The sequence below is a fragment of the Poecilia reticulata genome, chromosome 2 (assembly GCF_904066995.2).
Source record: "Poecilia reticulata chromosome 2, P_reticulata-male-v2, whole genome shotgun sequence".
Lineage (NCBI taxonomy): Eukaryota > Metazoa > Chordata > Actinopteri > Cyprinodontiformes > Poeciliidae > Poecilia > Poecilia reticulata.
In genome coordinates this window covers 25906448-25927611 of record NC_088831.1, presented here as the reverse complement: position 1 = coordinate 25927611, position 21164 = coordinate 25906448, and the positions used below count along the sequence as shown (strand labels likewise).

Below are 21164 nucleotides of genomic sequence, written 5' to 3'. Positions count from 1 at the left end.
GGACAGCCATGGTAACTCAGGCTAACTCAGGCTGCGTGACCAGCTGTACCTCGTGTCCCTCAGGTCCTCCTCCCCTCCACCTGACCAGGGCCAGGTGGTTCAGCACCTCTAGTCTCTTACAGACAAAGTGGAGAGGTATTCTGGCACTGGCTTGCTCACGCTGGTTGTGTCTCTTGGCCCACTCTTTCACCTTCACATGGAGGCCTTCTTTCCTTTTTAGACTTAGAAAGAAAAAAAAACACGTGATGGGAATGGTTGCCTGACACTTTTCCCCCCCATTGTTTGACTTTTAAACATGCATGCTGGCATCTGAAGTTTCCAGACTTTTTTGGTTATAGCTGTGGATATGATCAAGCTGTAGTTGGATTACTGGGTTTAGTACTGTTTTTTTTTTTTTTTTCTTTTCCGATGGAAGATCACAGATGCAGAGCAGCAGCTTTAGCTTTCGAACTAAAAGAGACGTTTGCGTCTTTCTGATCAGGGTGGAATAAGACCTCCCTGTCTCTGGACGAACACGACGGGTACTCCAGCGCCGAGGAGCCTCTTAACTCTGATGCAGAAGAGGAAAACCACAAGAAGCTGGTGGGTCACTCTTTCTGGATCATTTCAGCCATTTAATATTTTTGCTTTTTTTTTTTTTTGTTATTCTTCTGAAGATATGTTTTTTTTTACCCATTCACTGAGATATTCCTCCTGTTAGATCTGATTACTCTTGATATCATGAGTGTCGCAGATTTTTTTTTATTTTTTATTTTTATCTCTCTTGTGTTTAACTGTGCGCAGTGTGCTGGAAAATACACCGTAATGGCAGACTACGAGAACGGAGCTGCAGACGAGCTTTTAGTGAAGAGTGGAGACATTGTGCAGCTGGTGAAGGAGGGGGACGACGGACAGTGGTGAGGGCAGCATTTCTGGTAATAACGCACAAGTTGAGAAACGTCTTCTATTTTAAGCACTTTGAGATTAAGCAATTAATAAATAAACAGAGTTGGCTCAGGTTCAGTTGACTGCTGTAGTAGTTAAGTTTAAAATATTATTTACAGAGGAAACTGAATATTTTGATTGTGCAAGAGTTCATTTTTATCCATAGATATAAAATGTTGACTGTTGCCATCTGTGTTCTGACCATTTGTGATCAAATCAGAGATCTAAAAAAATTTGAATAATGTAAAAAATGTCTTTTATTTTAGTGATTTTCATCAAAAAGTTAAAATTACACACAGATTATTTTTATTATTTTCTTTACAACCAATAAAATCAGCTCAAATTATTCCCAAATTTTACACAGAGAATAAAAGCTGCAGATGCTTCAATGGTTGGTTTTTGCAGGTTTGTGCGCAACCTCAACACGTCTAAGGAGGGCTGGATGGCCGCTGCTAATCTTATGACCCTCATGGAGAAATCCAAGTCTTGTCAGTCTCTCAGCAGCTCAGGTATTTAAACACACATTTAAAAAAAAAAAGCCAAACATGCGCTCCTTCGGAGAGCGCTCTTCAGGTTTTTATTGTGTTTCCGACAGAAGGCAGTGGGAACCTCAGCACATCCTCCAGCTGCAGCGAGGCCTAAACAAACTCGCCAGACGTCAAACCCTGACCTCCTCTGCACTTCTCCGGTCAAGGAACTGCCCTCCTGAATGCAAGCGTCACATGGCTGCGTCTGTGCTGTAATGCCAACATCAGTACTCCTGGATTTTGCACAAAATGTCGTATGTTTGTCATTGTTTTTAATGAACCCGTACGCCGCGTGGTCTCATGACGTTGTCGCCGTTACACTTGTTGAGGTGTAAACATTAGAGAAAAAAACTCCACTGTGTAGTAAAGTGATCTGGCAGCAGACATTTTTTCTGATCAGTTTTAGATGTATGAGTGGACCAGCAGGACTGAGATCTGTTAATGCATCTTTTTATCACAAAAAAACACAAATATTTCTTCACGGTCATCAGCTCTTAACGGACGGTTTTAAAAAAGGGGGGCAAAGATACATTCATGCAGCTTGTTTAGGTTGTGTGTTTCCCTTTTGTCAGCTCAGTATTTATTTAAATGCAACACACCCATTTGTATTCATGAATTCTAACGTATTTCCATCTGTCTGCTGTTTGTCTATTGTCAGCCTGTCTGTAGAAACCGGTTCAAATGTCCAAACTTTGTCCGTGGATTTTCTCCTAATTGTGAATTTCATTAATGCAACAAATGTTTCTCAGTGTAAAAACCCAGAGACCACTGTACTAACTTATTCCCTGTGCAGGGGGTCATTTTCTGAATGTAGATAATATGTAATAATAACTGTCTGTCATGAGATATTTGTTAATGAAAATGCTATATTGTACACTAAGTATGGTGATGTCACTAACGGGTGACTTGTCTAATTTTTTTACATAAACAAATTGCTACAAACCAGTGATTGTGTTTCTCTTTGATGCAAAGCAGCAGAATCCATGGAAATGAAACTGAAAGTATCCCGTACTTAGTTGCCACATCCATGTTTTAAACGTAAATCGGCTATTGACAACAATTCACAGTAACTGTTTTCACTATGGAAAGAGACCTATTTCTAAAAATCCCAAGGTGGAAAGAGTAAATGGAGTGACAAGTTGAACACTTTTGTCAAGACAGATATAATTTTAATGAAAATTATATAAAATATGCAAAATATGCAATAAAAAAGGTTCTTAAATGCGTGTTTAGGTAACTTGTAAATTAATAAATCACCAGTGCTATTAACGGACTGCACAAATATATCAATTTAATTGGACTAATGTTAGGTGTCACAGTTAGGAGTAGGTTTAGGCGTTATGAAGGACCTGGTATGATACAGGAAGGGGGCTGAGAAAAAGTTGCGATGCAGGTGGATAACAGGCCACGTAATCCTTCATTAAAGGTTTTCTGACTGCAATAATAAAACGCTTTCTAACATTGTTCCAATGATTGATTTAAGAAGCCCAAAACACTGACTTGGATTAATTTTAACCATTTGTTAGCTATAAAATCACTAATCATTTTGTCCTCTTAATCAAAGCATACTGCTATATTTTAAGCCAAGTGTATGTGTTTTAACATTTATGGCAACATTAGTTTGGGCTTTTTTCTTTTATTTATTTACTTTGGTTTATTTTCTGTTACAAGTTTTTTTTTTTTTATGCGACAGAGGTGTTCTGAAAACTGATACTTATTTTAAATACCAAGTCTTTATTCTTTGGGAGATTATAATAGAATACAATTAGAGTTTCAGGCTTGTTATTTAAACAATTGAATGACTTTTATGTTTCGCTCCGCAATGTTCTCGCGAGGACTGGGGAACTGTACGGGGGCCTGCTTGGAAAACCTGGCAACCCCGAAGGGAAGTCTTGTGTAGTTTGAATAGCTTACGAAAGAGAAGTGGAGCCCGTCCGAGTGGAAGTAGTTATGTGCTCGGGGTTTATTTTGATATATTTACTAGCATGGAGAAAATGAACCACAGCCGCAAGTGCGTCCTCTGTCATCGACTCGATGAGACGAAAACAACCGGAGCCCTATCGAAGAAAGAGCAGGTCACGGCCCACCAGAACTGCCTGGTAAATATAAATCACAGAAGAATTTGTCATTGCAAACCGCCTGCAAAAGAAAACCTTGAAGTCCGCAGGAAGTAGAGAGGGTTTAAAAAAAAATGGCGGTGAAATTATTTGAAGACATTTGAGTTGCAACAGCAGTGAAGCTGGTATTTAGTTCAATTTTAAAACTGTGAACAAAAACTCTAAGGTGAAGATGCGCTTTTTACAATGACGAGTCGGTGGATAAAAGTAGCGCAACATATTGCTGTAATTTTAAAATAAACATACATATTTTGTGTGAAATGTTATACATTGTAATAAAAATGCAAATAAGGCTTTGACCAGAAATGAAAGTAAGGGAAACACTTTGCCCTGTTAGAAAAGGGTAAAGGGCTTCCAGTGATAAAACATGTTTTACTCTATTTTATTGATCTAAATGACATTAGAATAATAAAACCTTTGTACAAACAATCATTTTCACTTAAACACACACCACAGCCCACTGTGGGTGAGTGTCTGTGTCTGTTGTGTTTTTGGCATGTTCATTCAGTTAAGTTAGTATCCAGCAATTTTACTCGAGTAAGATTAGTGGTACTTCTTAAAGTAAAAGTAAAATATACTACAGCGTAGTAAAATTTAAAGGTACATTTTTTTCCCCCAAAAAAGTTAGACAAGTAAACTTAGCAAAGTAAGTGACTTGGGAGTCCCAAGTACAGCACACAGTAAGTAGTATTTCTTGTGGCTTGAGAGGTGAGTCAGGTTGTCATTAAATCAGTTAAACTAATATGAAATAATCTATGTACATAAAGTGCCTTGGCCAATATAATATACGACTATTTAAGGAGCAAGTAATGCTAATAGGTTAACCGTGAATAAAAACATACTTTGACATTTGTGGATGCAAAGTGACAAAATGTGAGAAAGCTCACGAATTACCTGTCCAGTATAACAAGCCTTAAATAAGTTGCGTCTTATCGTGTTGGCTTAATCTCAGAGACTTGTTTTGTGTGTTTTCCAGCTCTTCTCGTCTGGCATTTTTTGCACCGACACGCCGGAGTTCGACGACCTGTTCGGCTTCTCCATTGAAGACGTGCAGAAGGAGGTGAAGCGAGGAAGCAAACTGGTGAGGACCGTCTGAACCTTTACGGCGTGAACAGATTCCTCCTGTCTGTCTGTCTGTCTGTCTGTCCGGCGTCTCTTTGACTTCACCAGTCATCCGCTCTGTTTTAGTCGTGTAGACGCTGCAAGAAGAAGGGGGCCACAGCGGGGTGTGAGGTGAAGCGCTGTCAGAAGACCTTCCACTACCCGTGTGCCATGGAAATGGGAGCCACGACGTTTGAGGATAACGACAATGGGAAATATGGGTACGTCTGGTACGAGGAAAATAGAATCACGTTCTAGAGAAACGTCTGTTTTGTTTGTTTTTTGTTTGTTTTTTGACTTTATCTTTGTTGTGCGACAGACTGTACTGCCGACTGCACAGTGATCCAGGTAAGTGTTCGGATCTGTGTGTTTTCATGTGTTTGTTCTTCCAACAAAAAGGTCTGAAACAATTAATCGGATTAATTGTTTCACTAATTTGTTAGTCGATTAGTTGATTAAAGCAAAAAGGAAATTTGCTGATTAAACAAGACACTCTGAGCAATAACTAAGCCAAATCTGTACAAAATATTTTGCACTTAAGAGAAAAAAAAATCCTTGGTCTGTAAATAAGTTACAACTTACTCTATTTTTTTAGGCATTGCAATATTTATTTTCTTATTTAAAAAAAAAAGGAATTGATTATGTATTTATCTGCGTCTTTTAGTCCATTTTTAAAATTTTGTATGAAAAGGCTGAAGCTGTTATGGAAAATCTGCAGAATGTGCTAAAAAAAAATTATCCAATTAATCATCACAATAATTAATTACTAGAATGATTGCTACTTCTAATAATTGATTTATTGAACTCTTCCTTTTTTCCTGGCCAGAAAATCGCAAACCCAAAACGCCCCGAAACTCCAAGAACCCAAATAAAGTCGGACCATCAAAGGTTTGTATTCAGGTTTATTAACACATTTGTGACTGATATTAGAGGTAATTCCACCTACGTTATCTCCTATTACAAATAAATACGAATCCTCTTTTAGAGTTCTGTCCCTTGTGTAAAATTACGATACCCATGTTCTGTTCTCATGAGACTTGTTGCCTCACCTGTGAGAGGAAGGAGGGAAATATCAGCTTGGACAGTTTATCTAACAGCATTGTCATGTGAGTGTCTCACAATCATCCGTTCTTTTATTTCCACTTCCATTATTACCCTTCACGTCAGCTTACAGGTTTGTGTTTTTTTTTGTTTTTTTTTAAGGATGTTCTGTGCCCAACATGCTCCTTCATCGCTGCAGACGAAAGCCAACGGTAAGAGCTGCTTCAGGCTCGCTTGTGTTTGTTTTTTTTAAGTTTCATACATTTTTTTGTTGAATCTTTTAAACCTTTTTGCAGGAGATCCTTCAGCTGCCGTTTGGTCGTCCTCATGCAGCGACTCGTCAAGTATATCACAGACCAAGGTTTTTATACATTTTTACTTTTTTTTGGTTTGTTTGTTGTTACTGATTTTTTTACCAACCCAACTATTGACTGTGGTTGTTTTCTTTTTTGTGTTGCTTTTTTAGAGACAGCAGAGTTTTGATGAAGAGTAAGTAACAATCCACGCTCGAATCAAATCTTTGAAACTGAATTTATGATTTTTTTTTAAATCAAATTTTCCCACCTTGTAATATATGTGAAACAACGCTGTGTTGGGAAAAAATGTCCTAATGAAATGTCTTTTATTTTCTTTAAAAGAAATTATACTTTTTTTCTTTTTAATGATGCCAGAAACGCCTCTGGGGAGTTACAGTGATGCAAATAAAGCATCAAACGGTCACGTAATTTAAAAAACTGACATAATCCCAAAAACTAAATGTGTGTTAAAACCAAAGTGAAGATACAAATTGAACAAATGAGACGGAGAAAATGAAAAATACTCAGCGTTTCTTCATCTGCATCAACAAAATCATCAAATGTCCCAAAGCTTAAAAACTCATATTAGTTATTCAAAGAACAGTGGATTATGTGGTGGTAAATGTTGTTTAGTCTGAGAAAACCATTTTGTAAATCATTGTTCGTGAACGTGGCTTGTCGCCGCAAAACATGCAAAGAGGAAAAAGACAAGAAACAGAAAACATCTCATCATTTAAGTCAAAAGCAAAGGCTTTTGTTATTTGCAGGATTCAACGGCATTTGGCAAATATTATTGGGGTGAAGGTATTATTCTGAACCTGTTTAAATTAGAAAACACTTGCACTGCACAGAAACTCGAGCTCCATTTCCTGCTTTTAGATCATTCAGGCTGTTTGCTCTTAAATTGACTCCATCCTGAAATAATAAAAAAAGAATAGTACAAATGCAACTTTAGGACAAAAACAAATTCTGAAGCGTACGTTTTAACGAGCGGTGGCAGCAACGAGCTGTGGGACTGTTTCCCACCGACGGATTATTTTAATGTCAGCAATTAGGCGGGTGAAACTGCGATTTGATTTCAAACTCGGATTCAGGATGAACAGAGTAGCCTTACTCGTAGTTTCTATAATAGCCCCCAAAAGTAGAAATGAATCATTAATATTTCTTCTTTGAATCGTTCTTCCGAGTGAGTTAGTTAGTGGGAGCTGCGCTGACGTCTTTGGCCTCTTCCTCACAGGGAAGAAGACGGTCTGCTCAGGAGGAAATCGGTGAAAAAGAGCAGGTTGTTGTCCGAAGATTCTTCAAACACAGGTTAAAACTCGTCCAGTCGTAAAATGGGAACTATTGTTGTTTTGTATTCACGGTTTCCTTGTGTCCTGCAGATGAGGAGGGACTTATGCCGCCATTAGAGTCAGACTTTGAGGAAAGTGCGACCTTTGTGCAGGAGCACGAAGTAGGCTGGATGTTTTTTGTTTTGTTTTGTTTTGTTTTTTTTTTTGTTTTTTTTTTTCCTCACTTCTTTGGGAATGTGATTATTAGAGCCTGAATATGATTTAATAATCTCATGTTTTGTGCCTTTCAGTCAGCTCTCCCTCCACTCATCAGGTACTACATCATGCATTTTTACTTTCTGACTGTACGTTAATGTTGATCAAATTAAACAAAACGTCTGACGAATTTATTTATACATTTTTCCATAAATGTAAATTATTATGCACAACTGTTCCTGATGTTTCTCCTCTCACAGCAGGGAGTCAGAAAAACCTTCATGTTCCTCAGCAGGTGAGCCCTCTCACCAGAAATATAATCAAAATATTTTTTTTTTCTAATCTCTGTCTGTTTTTGGTTTTTTTTTTTGTCCAGGGAATATGAATTCAGACCTAAATAACAACAACGACGACACGCTCACACACTCTGTGAGTTCTCAATCAGGCTTTCAGTGCAAATTCCTTTGTCTGGCAGCTTCAACGTTCGCTTTATGTCACTTCTCCGATTCGGCATTGATAAAACGCGACGGTGTTGTGATGCGACGTGTGCCGTTCCCTCACCAGGATGCGGAGTCCGAGAGCTTGCTGTGCCCGGTGGCGGCCGGCGTCGAGTTTTACCCGGGTCCCGCGCCTCCATCCGTAGCTGACGAGCGTCTGCAGGTTCAGCTGTCGGAGAAAGCGGTGCAGACCATAAAAAGAGAAAACCAAGGTAGGATCTCCGTCAGTTGGTGTTTCCTGCGTCTTGCTTGGCGACGTGCAGACTTAAAGCTGCTGGAGGAGAGAAACCGGCCGGTTCTGTCGGATGGACAACATGCAGCGCTTTAGTTGCTGATTGATTATTTTAGATTTGTAAATCATATCAAAGTTGCACACAAGAAAATGAGAAAATGTGTCTCGTCGTCTGACGTGTGTCATGGAAGAAATTACTTTGACAAGAGTCTGGATGAGAAGAAATAAGAAATGTATTAAAACCTTACAAGATGTTCTGACTGACAGTGGGTCTGGCTTCATTTTATAGGCTCTGGTCAGAGAGGAGAGACTTGATTGGATTACAGATGTGAATCCCTGATTGTTATGTGACAGGGATTCTGTGGAGCCCAACACAATTTGTCTATTGTTAAGGAAACAATAGAGGGGGTTGTGGCTGGTCTTTGATACTAAAGAGAGCAGATAAGTTCTAGGTTGGGAAGAAACACTAATTAGTCTCCAGGATCAAGGAGCTCCTGCTGTTTGCGACACTGCAGACGTCCTGAGAGCAGCTTGACGGATCTCAGGATCAGACTATGCAGATGAAGCAGAAGAGGGGTGAGGAGCACGTCACAAGGTTTTCCATTACACGTGTTGTCCATCCATCTATGTGAGCTTCGCAAACATGAACATGTCGTTGGACTCAACATGTTCATGTTTGCATCCTGGATTCAGTTTGAACCTCGTCACCAGGACCGCCCGCCGTTTGGTGTGTTGTAGGGGCGAAACGATCAGTCGTGATCGATCGATTATTTCAAGCATTGACTGATTTAGAATTTCATTCTTCATTAATTGGAGCGTACAGACTGAAAAAATGACGTTTGCTGAAAGAACAACACACTCTGAGGAATTATTAGTAAGAAAAAAAGGTACAGAAAATACATTTGCATTTAAGATGAAAAAAGTCTTTGTTTGTAAATATTATTCACCCAGAACTCCTGAAGTGGCCTAGTAAATTAATGCTGATATTGCATTTTAGGCAATTGTATATTTCTCATTTAAAAAAAAAAAAAAAAGGAATTTATTTATTTGCATCTTTTGATGTTACATTTGTAATATTGTATAAAACAGGCTAAAGTTGTTAAATGAAAATGTGCCAATTTTTTTCCGACTGGCAAAATAATCAATTACTAAAATGGTCATCATGTTGTCATCGCAGTGCGTTTAGATCAACTCATCGTTCTAAACCGGCTGTGATGACGTCGCTCTGTCTCTGTCCTCAGAGTCCAGATGCGAGCAGCACGAAGAACACATCAACGGATCGTCCGTCCCTCATCAGAGCGCCGCCACCGCCCCTCACCCAGAGCGCTCCAGCAGCGCTCCGCCGTGCACCAGCCCCGACTTTACCGCAGCTCCGCCCGGATCCGACTGTGTGACTGTCCTCTCGTCCCCGCCCCGACCCCGTTCATCCGCCCCAGGCCTGTTCCCTCCATGCATCCCTCCTCGCTCTGAGCCCTCCTCCACCCGAGCTCCTCCCTCACATGTCGTCGACTCGGCCGTCTTCTGGAGGAACTACAACGCGGCTGGATGCACGCAGGCCATCTTCACTGAGTTCATTAGAGAAGTTGACAACATTTCCAGCAGAATCCAGTGTGATCAGGCCAGCCGGGAAGGTAAGGAAAAGAGAAAACTGAGCTAATTTATGTGCTAAACACAATTACAGCGACTAAGTTTACCGTGTACTCCTGATGAAGATGGATAAACAGAGCATGTAATTTATTTTCATTACAGCACTGATATATTTAGAAAAAAAATATTATTTATATTTGAATAAAAATATTAAGGATTAAAAAAAAATCTTTTTAATTTTCGAAATGCACACATTTAGACACCAACTTCTATGGAATACATAGTTAAACTTTTATGTTAATGTCGGAGTTTCTGTCAATGTTTCATTTATAACCCATGACTTCCTGTTTCCCTGGTGAATGAATATGATGTGACATATATTTCACTTAAAAATAGAAAAGGCTTAATAAAATGTTTAGGGTTACTCATCTCCACCAGGAGGGCCAGTACACGTGGAGCACAGCGTCAGTTTAAGAAGTGAATTGATTTTCTCCACAGATTATGACCGGGCGCTTTCAATGATGCTGGCTTCTGGAAGACTAGCAGACCTCGTTACCAAGCAGGAAGAAGGTAAGTCGGCTTCCTCCGTCCTCATTCATGTTGAATCGTCAAAGAAAACATTACATTGTGGGCATTGTTCCTTTGGCAGTTCAGAAATAGGCCAAAGTTCTCCTTTCGTCCGTCGTCATTGGTGAACTGATCAGTTTATTAACTCCTGGTTAATAAACTTCCTTAAACGTGTCGGCTGCACTTAGTTTCAGCTCGATGTGTTCACACAGGTTGGACCAAACCATCTAGTTTAATATCTAGTCAAATTTGTATATAAAAATTTACAGCAAGAATACATGCATCTGTTCTTTTGCATTTGAAGATTTAACATTTGTCCAGCTGATCTCAGTTTCTTTAAGACAAATGAGCAGAGCCGCAGCTGGATTCATTTAAAATAAAAACGATAAAGTCCAGTGGTGTTTGGGTCTGCAGGGGTTAATTTGCTCTTTATTGAGAGTTTAATTTGCATAAATAGTTTTTACATCAAGCTGCAGCCTCAGCAGTGTGTTGCTTTTCTGTTAAGTCTTCAGAAAATGTATAAATGTCATAAATGGGGGGAAACTGTAATCCCCCCTTTTATGTGAATAAATTGGTTATTGAAGTTGCAATAAGTCTGTCACCAAATTGTCTTGGCTTGCAAACAAGTTTCAATTTTGACTGATTTTTAGAGTTTGAAAGGAGACGAGTGGAGCTGCAGCGAGCGTCAGCATATCTGAAGGAGGCCGTCTCCGCTCTGCGACGTGGCACAGAGCAACAACACTTTTAATCAGCGATCTCCTGGTTTTAATTTACAGTTTTACCCTTTAGTTTTTACATTTTCATAAAGATAAGGAAATTCAAGTAACTGTAGTAATATCAGGCTTCCTGTTTATGTGAACACATTTTTAAATGTTCGTTTCTGTAAAGTTCCTTGTATGTTTTAGGTTGTTGCAGCATTTAATGTATACATTTTATTTTTCATGTTTTAATGCACCGTTGTTCATTATGAGATAAAAAAAATATTCATCTACTGCATTTGAAACTAATTTACAGAAATCTGTTTTACTTTTTTTAATGTCCTGAAAGATCACTGAGCCTTTAAAATGACCGTTTACACTGACATGTTCAGAGACTGTTTGGTTTTAAAGAGTCTGAAACGTTGAAACTTTAACACATATGCACACGTTTGGTTACGAATTCATTTCAAAGCGTTTTTGATACACGTTCAAATATATTTAAAGAGTTGTAACTTTTGTGCTTTATTTTTCTTCCTGCATCATTTTGTGACTGGAGCTCTCGCATGTTCCATGGGCATTTCAAAAAAATCCACTCTTCCTAGAATATTATCCCCTTTGTGCACAGAAATACTTTTAAACACACCTCAGTTTGATTCTGCATCACATTTTATAGTGTTACCACATGGGTCATTACAAAGTGCTGCACACTTTTGAAGTTACATAATATCATGCTTTATTTAAAAATCTTTGCACAAATAAAAGGTGAAGGGAGAGTGCCACCGCTACGCTTTGAGTGGGGATGGTGCGTTCAGGGTCAAGTGTTGGATTTCAATCTGATTTTTTTGATCTGTATGGAAACAAAGTAGTTACATTTTGGTTTTGTTTGATATTTTCCACATTTGCTGTGTTACTGTGCCTTTAAAAAGTAGTCACACCTTTTTACGGTTCATCCTTTTATTTCTTTAATGAATCAAGCATGATCAACATAATTTGGTTTTTTTTTTGGGGGGGGGAATTAAAAAAAAAACCCTCTAATGTAAAAGTGAAAACTCAACCCGTTCTAAAGTTGAGAATCTTCCAGATTTGGGTAAATTTGTTGAGTGCACAGCGAAAAGTTTCCCCGTTAACAGATTCTTCCACCTGAGCTGTGAGTGTCTGCTGCTCCTCCGGAGTTTCCAATGACTTCATAGCTGCTTCAAATTTGCATACTGAAAAGCTTTTCTGATAAATGAAAACAAATGGTTTTGTAAGATTATGTTAGGTAGTACTAATCAGCTCTTAGTAAACTGGTCAAATATGGAAAAGAAAATCTTATTAAAATACATTTTAGAAAAGTCTGGGGTTTTATTTCAGTATTTTCCAGACTTATTTTTCCCCATCCTATTGTCTAAATGTTGCATTTTGGTATTTTTCTTGTCCTTAAATCATTTCTCACTTCCAGTTCTCATGTGTGACCCAACTTTCTATCCTTGAGAACACGGTAAACTGCTTTTACTGGGCTTTTTCCAACTCCAGAGCTCTTCATGGTACCGTCAGTCATTCACCCACTGCTGCCCTACGGCCACCACCGGCTGGCAAAGTGGCGAAAGCATCTTGACCTAGGATGTAGTGGACAAGTCACCGAGTGGAGATTTGAACCAATAGAACTTCCTAAACCACTTTCCTTCTGTCTTCCCCTCTTGACCTTCCATCCTTTATCCCTTCATTTGTGAAAGTTTCCTTTCTCAAGTTAGAAAGATGAAATTAACTACAGAGACTTGGAGTGGAGTGAGCGCTGATAGCAGAGGCATTTAAAGCACCGCTATGAAAAAATGTCATCTGAAAGAAAGAAAAAAAAACAACCCAGTCAAATTCTCTCTGGAGGAACATCGTCAGGAGGATCAGTGGGGGGGAGGGGGGGGGAAATATCGCTCTACCTTTAATATGACTAGGAGGAAAACATGTTTATAGATAACAAGCAGAAAATATTTTTGTTAATCTGTTTCCAGAGGTCAAAGCATTTTACCGACACTTATTCAGTATCAATAGAGAAATGATTGTTGATTTTCAATGTCCTGCAAAGAAATGAGTAAAAATATATTATAATACTCAAAGAAAACTAATACTGTTGAATGCGTACATCAGAGATTTAAGAAGGGGAAAATATATATCTAAGCTGGCGTCAGCAGTTATGAAGTCATCAATAAATGTCACTGACCATGACCTCATCCTGGTGAGTAAAACTACATAAAAAAACACTTTAATGAAACAAATCAATGGATAAAATCCACTAAACCTGAAGCACTATTCCTAGGCCTCTTTGTAACTCCAGTTTCTTTGGATTGTTTTACCAGAAAGACTAAGAGGCACCAACAGCTCAAACGGGGGGTGGGGGGGTTGACCTACACAGATGAACCATCAGTAATTTCCTCTCATTAACTACCAGCACAGTGTCTCAATCTGCAAAGCATAAAAGTAGTCACTAAACCAATTCATTCACTTAAATTAAAAACAACAAAACCCAATACTTAAAAGTCTTTTAAGTTGAACTAAAATAATATCAACAGCAGCACTCCTCTCTCTCCTGCCCTACACAATATGTGCAAATTAAAAAGCAAGGCACTGTAGGGAACCAGCTGCTGCTCCCAGTGTGAAAATGCATGCGACGCTTGCTCATGTTCGGACCCGGCGCCGACGCAGACGTCCAGAAGGGGAAGTTTTCCACTGCGCAAACGTTCCAAGACTGGATTTAATGGTTTGCAGGAAAGCTGCTCTGGATCTGGAGTCTCTCTGCATGCGTTCCCATCGCTTCCTGCAGTCCGGCTTTAGTTTTTGAAGGCTCCACAGCGACTCGCTCGACAGATGAAGTCTTTGAGCAGATTGCCGTCAATCTGCCAGAAAGCAGTCGTCTGGGTCACCTCTGTCAGGTGGTTCACGCAGAACTTGAAGCAGAACTCCTCCAGGTCCTAAAGGGAAAAGAAAAAGACAACAAAAAGAGCATGTTTTGGTCGAACGGGATGAAAACCACAGACTCCTCTGAATGTCTGTGGTTTTAGGGTGTTAAGACAAAACTTTGTTTTATTTCAATCAATCAAGCAATCAAACAATTTTATCTATAAAGCACCCATCATGTTAGAGGCAGAAACACATAATAAAGGGTATTTCTGAACCGTCCAGAGTCACAGTCTGCAGGTGCAAATACCAGAGTTGTGAAGTAAACTGAAACTCCCCGTTTTTCCTCCACTCTTCGTAAGAGGGCTGGTGGATACTAAAAGTGACATGCTTTCATCTTTTCTTCACTTCCCTGGACTAGCCAGGGGAATTCACTGCTCATATTCTTTGGCTAATTTCTTAATAAAACAATTATCAAAATGCATTTTGATTCGTTCTTGATCGACTCGGCGTAAACCTTAGGTAAGGCTTATTTATTTCCTTAAGGGGCACCGAGGTTCACAGATGCAGTTAATGTCACTAGATAGGTCTGAGAAAATGTTTTAATGTCAAAGAAAGGAGGAGAGTGAGAGAAAGAAAACATAGGATGTATGGCACCAGGTTACAAAGAAGCTAGGACGGAAGGAGACAAAATATGAAACGACAAACCGGTAACTTCACAAGGCTGTGAATGACCAGGATATCGCATGTTATTTTAGGGACAACTCATGCCCACTTTCACACGAATCAACTGCTTGCTTGCTATGTGAGGCTTGGTAAAGAACGAAACGAACGTGCTTTGAAGACCGACCTCGGCATCGTAGCGCACAGCGGCGGACAGCAGAGAGAAGGCGTTCTCCACCGTGATCCCCCTCTTGATGATGTGCTGACACAGACGCTTGAGTCGGTTCTCGCAGTAAGACGTGGCCAGATCCAGCAGCCCTGAGGGAGACACAGACTGGATCAGCAACTAGGGACGACGCGACAAATACAAGCCGAAATCAGGCTGCGTGCTGGATGTGTGCCTGACCGATGGCGTCTTCAGGAGACAGCTCCACGTTGTCTGTGTAGAGGAACTGGAGGAAGGCGCGATAGACGGCGTGGGAGAACTGGTCTATCTCAATCACCTCCTTCATGTCCTCGTTCCAGTGGGACTGGAACATCGATCGGAAGTGTTCGCACCTGGACGGCAGAGACGGAGGACAGCGGCTGCACAAAACGGTCCACGCGGGAAGGATTGAACGTCTGGGACGGAGAGTTTCTGACCTAATTTTGAGGACCGCTTTGTGGACGTAGATGTATTTGCCATCAACGCAGAACTTGAGGTCGGCGGTCTCTGGGTTGTCGAACTCCTTCTTAAGAGCCTGAGCCACAGTGAGGAAGTCATCGTGCTCTGATGGGAGAGAAGCACCACCACAAGTTTACATACACTAGGAAAAAGATGGTGTATTTTTAATTTTTTTTTCTTACCGCCCGACAATAAATGATGATGAAAAACAAAGAAAAATCTTTAAATTCAGAAGCTTACCTAGTAAAAATGTCTTTAAGCAGTATGCTTTATAATCCAGTATTTTAACGTTACTTTTGGGGTAATGGCTTCTTCCCATGTTGGTACAGGACAGCTTTATTCATTCGTTTATTTTTTCAAAAGACTTTTTATAGCACTGTTGTCTTTCATCGACAGGAAATGAGCAGAAATACAAGGAGGAAGGCATGCAGGAAAGGTCTCCGGGTCAGGAATCAACTCTGAAGACCGAGGCCTCTGTGGCGCCTGCTCTACCGCTTCACCATGCGATGCGATGCAAGGCTGGTTTTTATTAGGATAATGACCTCTTACTAACTGCAGCATCTTCACAAGGTTTACTTTTCTTTTTTTCTTTCTTGGGTTTATGCATAAAATTTGCACCAAAATTCTCTCACATTCATGGCATTCAAACATGGTGTTGCATGTTTGAACAGTTGAATGTTCTTTCAAGGAAATATTGAATTGACACAAACCAAAACGCCTCAGGGTCCAACTGGAAAAGCTGTCAACAAATGTGACATGACTCAACAACGTTCAGGTTATCCGTGTTCAATCTGACGCGATAACTGTAACGGGCTTTGATCATTGGGAATGCATGCTGGAAAGGTTGAGATCAGAGGCGGGAATACACGCAATTGCTGAAATGTTATTGGTGCTCTACAAATAATATTTGACTTGACTTGGTTTTCGACTGCCAACCCCAAGTTTCTCATCTCACCCATGGAGAGAGGCCGCCACATTACGGAGGGCGTGGCGAAGCACGCAAAGACGTCGTCCGTGCAAGAGAAGTGGGTGAGGTGAGGCAGCACGATGGACTGGCCGCGGCACTGGCCCCACATGTACACGTGGCCGCTCTGGGTCTTGGCGGCCGACGTGTGGGTGGAGTGGCACGCGGCGACCTCCACGACCCTGTAAGGAAACGGACGGAGCAGTCAGACGGCACGGCGGCAGCAGGGATCAAGAGTTTGAGGGACTCCGTCCACACCTCTCCTTCTCCGTCAGGATCTGAAGCGGGCTCAGCTGGTTGCTCTTGTTGCCTGTGCCCAGCTGTCCATACGTGTTTGCACCCCAAGCGTAGAGCAGACCCTCGTCTGTTAGCGCCAGGGAGTGGGCGTAGCCGGAGACGATCTGGGCAGAAAAGAACTTCAGCAACAAAGCTGAGCCCTGAATTTTTAACCACATGCTACTGAATAGAGAATACGTTGGTCGCCTGCGTACGACAAACGAGACAGCTGCAGATTACAGAAAAACAGTGAAAGGGTGTGAATATTTTTCCAGGTAGTTTACCTTCGACTCAGCATTTTCTCTCACCTGTTGCACACACACACCTTGCAGACCTACGAGTCGACAGGGAGACAGCTGGTTCCCGTTATTCCCAAGCCCGAGTTGCCCGTTCCCGTTGTAGCCCCACCCGTACACCTGCAGACAAATGAAAGGCATGCGTCACAGCAGTGTGGCACACAGCACCGGCTCCGCCTAAAAAAGAAAAAAAAAACAAAACAGTCACCTCTCCGTTGTCCACCAAGGCCAGAGACGAGGTCTGACCACAGACGATGCTGATGGCCAGCTTGTTCTGCAGGCAGCTGGAAACCCTGCGAGGCGTGGGCTGGTTCGCCGTGGAGCCGGAGCCCACCTGGCCGCAGTTGTTGTAGCCCCACGCGTACACCTGGAGGACAAGGTGGCCACATCGTCAAGGCAACGAGCTGAACTAAAAGCATGACGACCAATAGCCTTGTCACATCAAATCCCGCTTAAATATATTGGAATCTGTAGCTGTGTGGAGAAAAAATTCAGAGGGTTTGAGAGCTTTCAGAGTAACGTTCAAAGCACAAAGTGTGGGAAATTCTGCTTTTCCGCCAAAGTGCAGCTTCTGCTGTAAATTAGTTTGAAGCACAATAGGTTCCTTTGTCCTGAGCTTGTTTTCCAGACTTCAGCTCACAGTGGATTATTCGTGACTGGACTTTAGTTCTTGCTCAACACTCCCTCCAAAACAAATCTGCTTTCTGCAGAAACTCTGGTTAAATGCAAAGACCTCCGTTTATGTAAAATGTAAAACAATTTGCAGAGTTCATCCCAGGAAACTCACTTCTCCAGAGTCAGTCAGAGCCATGGAGTGGTGGGAGCCACAAGCCACCTCCGTGATCTTCTTGTTGATCAGGTTGGCGGCCACGACCACCGGAGCGACTCCCTGATTGGTCGTCCCGTTTCCAAGCTGGCTGTAGCCGTTATGTCCCCACGCAAAGAGCTCTCCGTCTGAAACGCACAAGCACTTGTCAATCCACCGCAGGTTTTGCGTTTGCGGTAAAATCGGGGACGCGTTCTGTGACGCTACCGTCTGTAGCCAGCAGGACGTGGGGCCCGCTGCCATAGCTCAGGCTCACCACCTTCCTGCCGCTCAGGAAGTCCAGCTTCTTGGGGACGATGGTGCTCTGGCTGTCCCCCGTCCCCAGGCAATTGCTGCAGTTCAGCCCAAACACAAAGATCTGGACATGCAGGGACAGAGCACAGGAAAAAGGGTGGGGACGAGCGTTTAGGAGGCTTAAACAGACAGTTATTATGAATCTAAGGCACCTCTAAACAGGGGGGCTATTAGCCTTGATTTAAAGGAACTCAAGTGTCCTTTAAATCAAGGCTAATGTCCTCTTGTCAAAACAAACTTTTCCAGGCTTGAATTTCACTATTTTTCAGGACATTTTTGAAAACATTCTCAGTTCTTGAAGACTAAACATGAAACAAAACAGGATGCTGAAGCCATTCGACAGCTTTTTTAAAATCAATGACCCAACTCAAGATTTATCAAGTTTGGATCTAATTATTCTACACAAAATGCATGTATATTTGTGATCGTTAACATTATTCTATTTATAGTGTTATTCTATTTGGGGAAGTTTCAATGCTTTTGCAGCTAAAACAAAACAATGGATCCAGCTAAAAAGCCTGATCTAAAACTGTAGAAGCCTTTTTATTGTTTGTTTTCTGGATGAGTCTGATGTGATCTGAAAAAAAAAAAAATTAATTAATGAGTTGGAAAAAACTTACGTATTGATGTGGATAAAGAGAGTCCTCCATAAATAAATTATTATACAAAGTGTTTTATTTTTCAGAAATTCACTTTTGTGTCTGTTGGATTAAAATACAAAATGGATTTTAGTTTGAAAACATCATTTTGCTTTCTACTCAACTGTATGAACTCTGGACCTGCCAAGCTGAGCAGCTGCTGGTGTTGATATTTCCAACCAAATATCAACACCAGCAGGAGGCGCTGCAGGGATCACAGCTCACATTATAAGAGAAGTTTTATTTAAGCTTCAGACACCAAGGCTTACAGCAAAAAAATACTTTAATCTGACCTCGTTTTTTAAAAACTCTGTTACTGAAAAGATAAAAAAAATGAAAGAACAAGTTCTCACATGCATTTCTGAACATAATGTCAGATTTAATCATCAACCAATTTACATTATTAGGAGTAACCGTCTGACTGCAGCTGGTGTTAATAAGATGCCGTTCCAGTCATCATTAGCATGATTGTCACATTAATTATGTTTAAGGCTTCCTGTAAAACTTTTGGGCCTGTTTATATTTTTAGATTTTTTTCAGGATGAAACCAATACACAACACACAATATTGTGGATTTTCACTAATCCATACAGGATCAAAAGTAAAACTCAGTAAAACAAGCAGAAAATAGTGATTAAAAAATATTAAATGAGATCCTGTGCAAAAAAAATAATTAAATCAGCAGATATGAAAAGTCATGTTCTAGATGACGTCCTAAAACAATACATCACCCCTATGCGTAACGAACTCCAAACCAGAAAAATGCATTTCCTGTGACCTCTCACCTCGTCGTCATTGGTGATGTAGATGGCCTCGTTAGCAGACGAGCCAAACACGCAGGCCTTCCTTATTGATGGGAGCTCCTCCGGCGCCATAAGGCTGAAAATGGGCCATTTGGTTACATCCACCATGATGTGCTCGCATTGGCCGGTACGCCCCCAGCTGCTGTCACTGTTTTGAGCGGATGAGGGTGCATCACTTAGACATCAGAAATCATTTTCCCCTTTGTCAACACACTTAGACAATCAGACAAATATTCAGGAATCTGTATCAGTTTTCACATTCTGATCTAATACGAGTTAAAGTCGAACACACACACACACACACACACACACACACACAAACGATAGAGATAAGACATAGGCTGCGTCACAATGTTTCATAATAACTCAGAGATAAGGCAATGATTTAAGGGAGTAAAAATCCTCCTGCTTTTACTTTTAATCTTTAACAAGAATGTTTGAGCTCCAAACTCACTTAAATGACAACATGGGAAACAAGCTGGATCTGATATAGAAGAAGAGTTTTTTTGCACCTGGAGGGATTATCATACATCGCTTTAGTAATTAGGCAAATTTATTACCTTCAAATTTCAGTGTTCAGTTATTGACAAATAAATAGAAGATATAAAAACATTAGTAGATAAAATGTGCAATAGAACATCTTCTTAATAGCAGCTTAATGTGTTTAAGATAATTTGCACGAATTAATGTTCATAAGACATGCATCAACCATTAATCTGTAAATTATGTCGATTGTGTTAATGAAACTAAAATTGTATGCAAATATTTTTTATTGTTTTACTTTATTTAGGTCATGAATGTGAAACTTTACCTTTAGCTTTTTTTTGCTTGCTGTCAATTCATTTCTATTTCACTTTAAATATAAAAGCTCCATTTGATACAAACAACTGAATAAAAAAAAGGACAAAGTTGAAGGATGTCCATTCAATGAAAATTTTTATATTTTGATATATTTCATTAACAGAAAAATGTAATTAAAATTGTTTGTGTTAAGAAAAAAATGTGAATTTTTAATCATTGGCTAATGGATTGGTGCAATTGTGGAAGTGGAGTTAAAAGTATTTTTACAGAAAAGTCTAGCTTGTACCTTTAATCACCCCCCTCACCCCCACATTCTCCTTCCGCGACAGCTTTGCTAAAACATTTGTTTATGAAACAAATGATAATCCTCAGCAGATAACGGGTTTGTGTGAACTGTGGACTAAATACGAGTTGGAGTTGCAGACATCAACGCTCTGTTGTGTAAATGGTGAAAAACGGGACTCGGGTGTTTGTGATGAGCAAACAGCAGACGCTGACAGCAAGAGACAGCAAGCTGAAAGCCGATAGCTGCCTGTTAATGTTTGCCTTTGTTACAAACACATTATTCAAGCAAAACACCGGTCAGCAAAAACACTCAAGAGGAGCTGCTGCCGGACTCGTCTGATTGGAAAAATCCGATCTAATCTAGGTCGCACTGGAAAGCGAGAGAGAAAAAAAACCGGATAGCAGGAAGAACATTGAGCGCAAAGAAAAGATATAATTCGCTCACCAGAGTGATTCGTCTTTCTAAGAGGAAGATATTCCGTCTAGCAGCTTCGGCATGGCGTGCGGAGAGGTCGACACCTCTGTAGGTTTTACTTTCTCTGCGGGGACAGAAACGACAACTACTGCTCCAACTGGCGTTTGTTTGGGGAAGTGGCGCGAGCAGAACACGTCACGTGACCACGAGACCAAAACAATCGAGTTCGGCTTCCGGTAAGTAGAACAGCAGCATGAAATCTCGCTCGAGATTTTTACAGAAGGGACGTGTAAG

General features: G+C 40.6%; 3 protein-coding genes across 19 annotated transcripts in view; 2 read left to right on the top strand and 1 right to left on the bottom strand.

The window, feature by feature from the left end:
• Positions 1-2396, top strand: part of mcf2lb (mcf.2 cell line derived transforming sequence-like b) — a 40805-nt gene extending 38409 nt beyond the window's left edge. For 9 of the 14 annotated variants that reach the window (XM_081601757.1, XM_081601750.1, XM_081601763.1 and 6 more), the window contains 4 exons: positions 482-582; positions 784-896; positions 1330-1433; positions 1520-2396. In XM_081601757.1, coding sequence (XP_081457883.1) covers positions 482-582; positions 784-896; positions 1330-1433; positions 1520-1566 — 365 coding nt within the window. In that variant the 3' untranslated portion in view covers positions 1567-2396. Of the gene's footprint in view, positions 1-63; positions 583-783; positions 915-1329; positions 1434-1519 lie in introns of those variants that run through there. The other 5 variants (XM_081601753.1, XM_081601749.1, XM_081601781.1 and 2 more) reach the window with 4 other exon arrangements.
• A 739-nt stretch (positions 2397-3135) lies between these two features.
• On the top strand, positions 3136-18600 carry phf11 (PHD finger protein 11). 3 transcript variants are annotated; one of them, XM_008434260.3, is made up of 18 exons: positions 3136-3550; positions 4545-4649; positions 4757-4890; positions 4989-5017; positions 5496-5557; positions 5705-5775; positions 5873-5922; positions 6007-6071; positions 6177-6199; positions 7244-7317; positions 7389-7459; positions 7589-7611; positions 7754-7788; positions 7870-7922; positions 8058-8202; positions 9464-9853; positions 10308-10379; positions 15669-18600. In XM_008434260.3, exons 1-18 carry the CDS (start codon positions 3437-3439, stop codon positions 15803-15805), a joined length of 1653 nt encoding a protein of 550 aa, XP_008432482.1. In that variant the 5' UTR covers positions 3136-3436; the 3' UTR covers positions 15806-18600. The 3 variants fall into 3 exon arrangements, with proteins under 3 accessions (XP_008432482.1, XP_008432502.1, XP_008432492.1); XM_008434270.3 differs by lacking the exon at positions 15669-18600 and adding an exon at positions 11027-11586 and having other exon boundaries at positions 3142-3550; XM_008434280.3 differs by lacking the exon at positions 5705-5775 and having other exon boundaries at positions 5910-5922.
• LOC103479701 (RCC1 and BTB domain-containing protein 1-like) lies at positions 13322-21120 on the bottom strand. Of its 2 annotated transcripts, none has more exons than XM_081601839.1 (12): positions 20901-21120; positions 19352-19517; positions 17842-17992; positions 17596-17762; positions 17017-17175; positions 16838-16928; positions 16495-16741; positions 16228-16418; positions 15251-15377; positions 15015-15166; positions 14796-14926; positions 13322-14019 (listed from the first exon to the last, which is right to left on the bottom strand). In XM_081601839.1, exons 2-12 carry the CDS (start codon positions 19475-19477, stop codon positions 13879-13881), a joined length of 1683 nt encoding a protein of 560 aa, XP_081457965.1. In that variant the 5' UTR covers positions 19478-19517; positions 20901-21120; the 3' UTR covers positions 13322-13878. The 2 variants fall into 2 exon arrangements, with proteins under 2 accessions (XP_081457965.1, XP_008432515.1); XM_008434293.3 differs by having other exon boundaries at positions 16495-16637; positions 16821-16928; positions 20901-21112.
• Between the last annotated feature and the right edge of the window lie 44 nt (positions 21121-21164).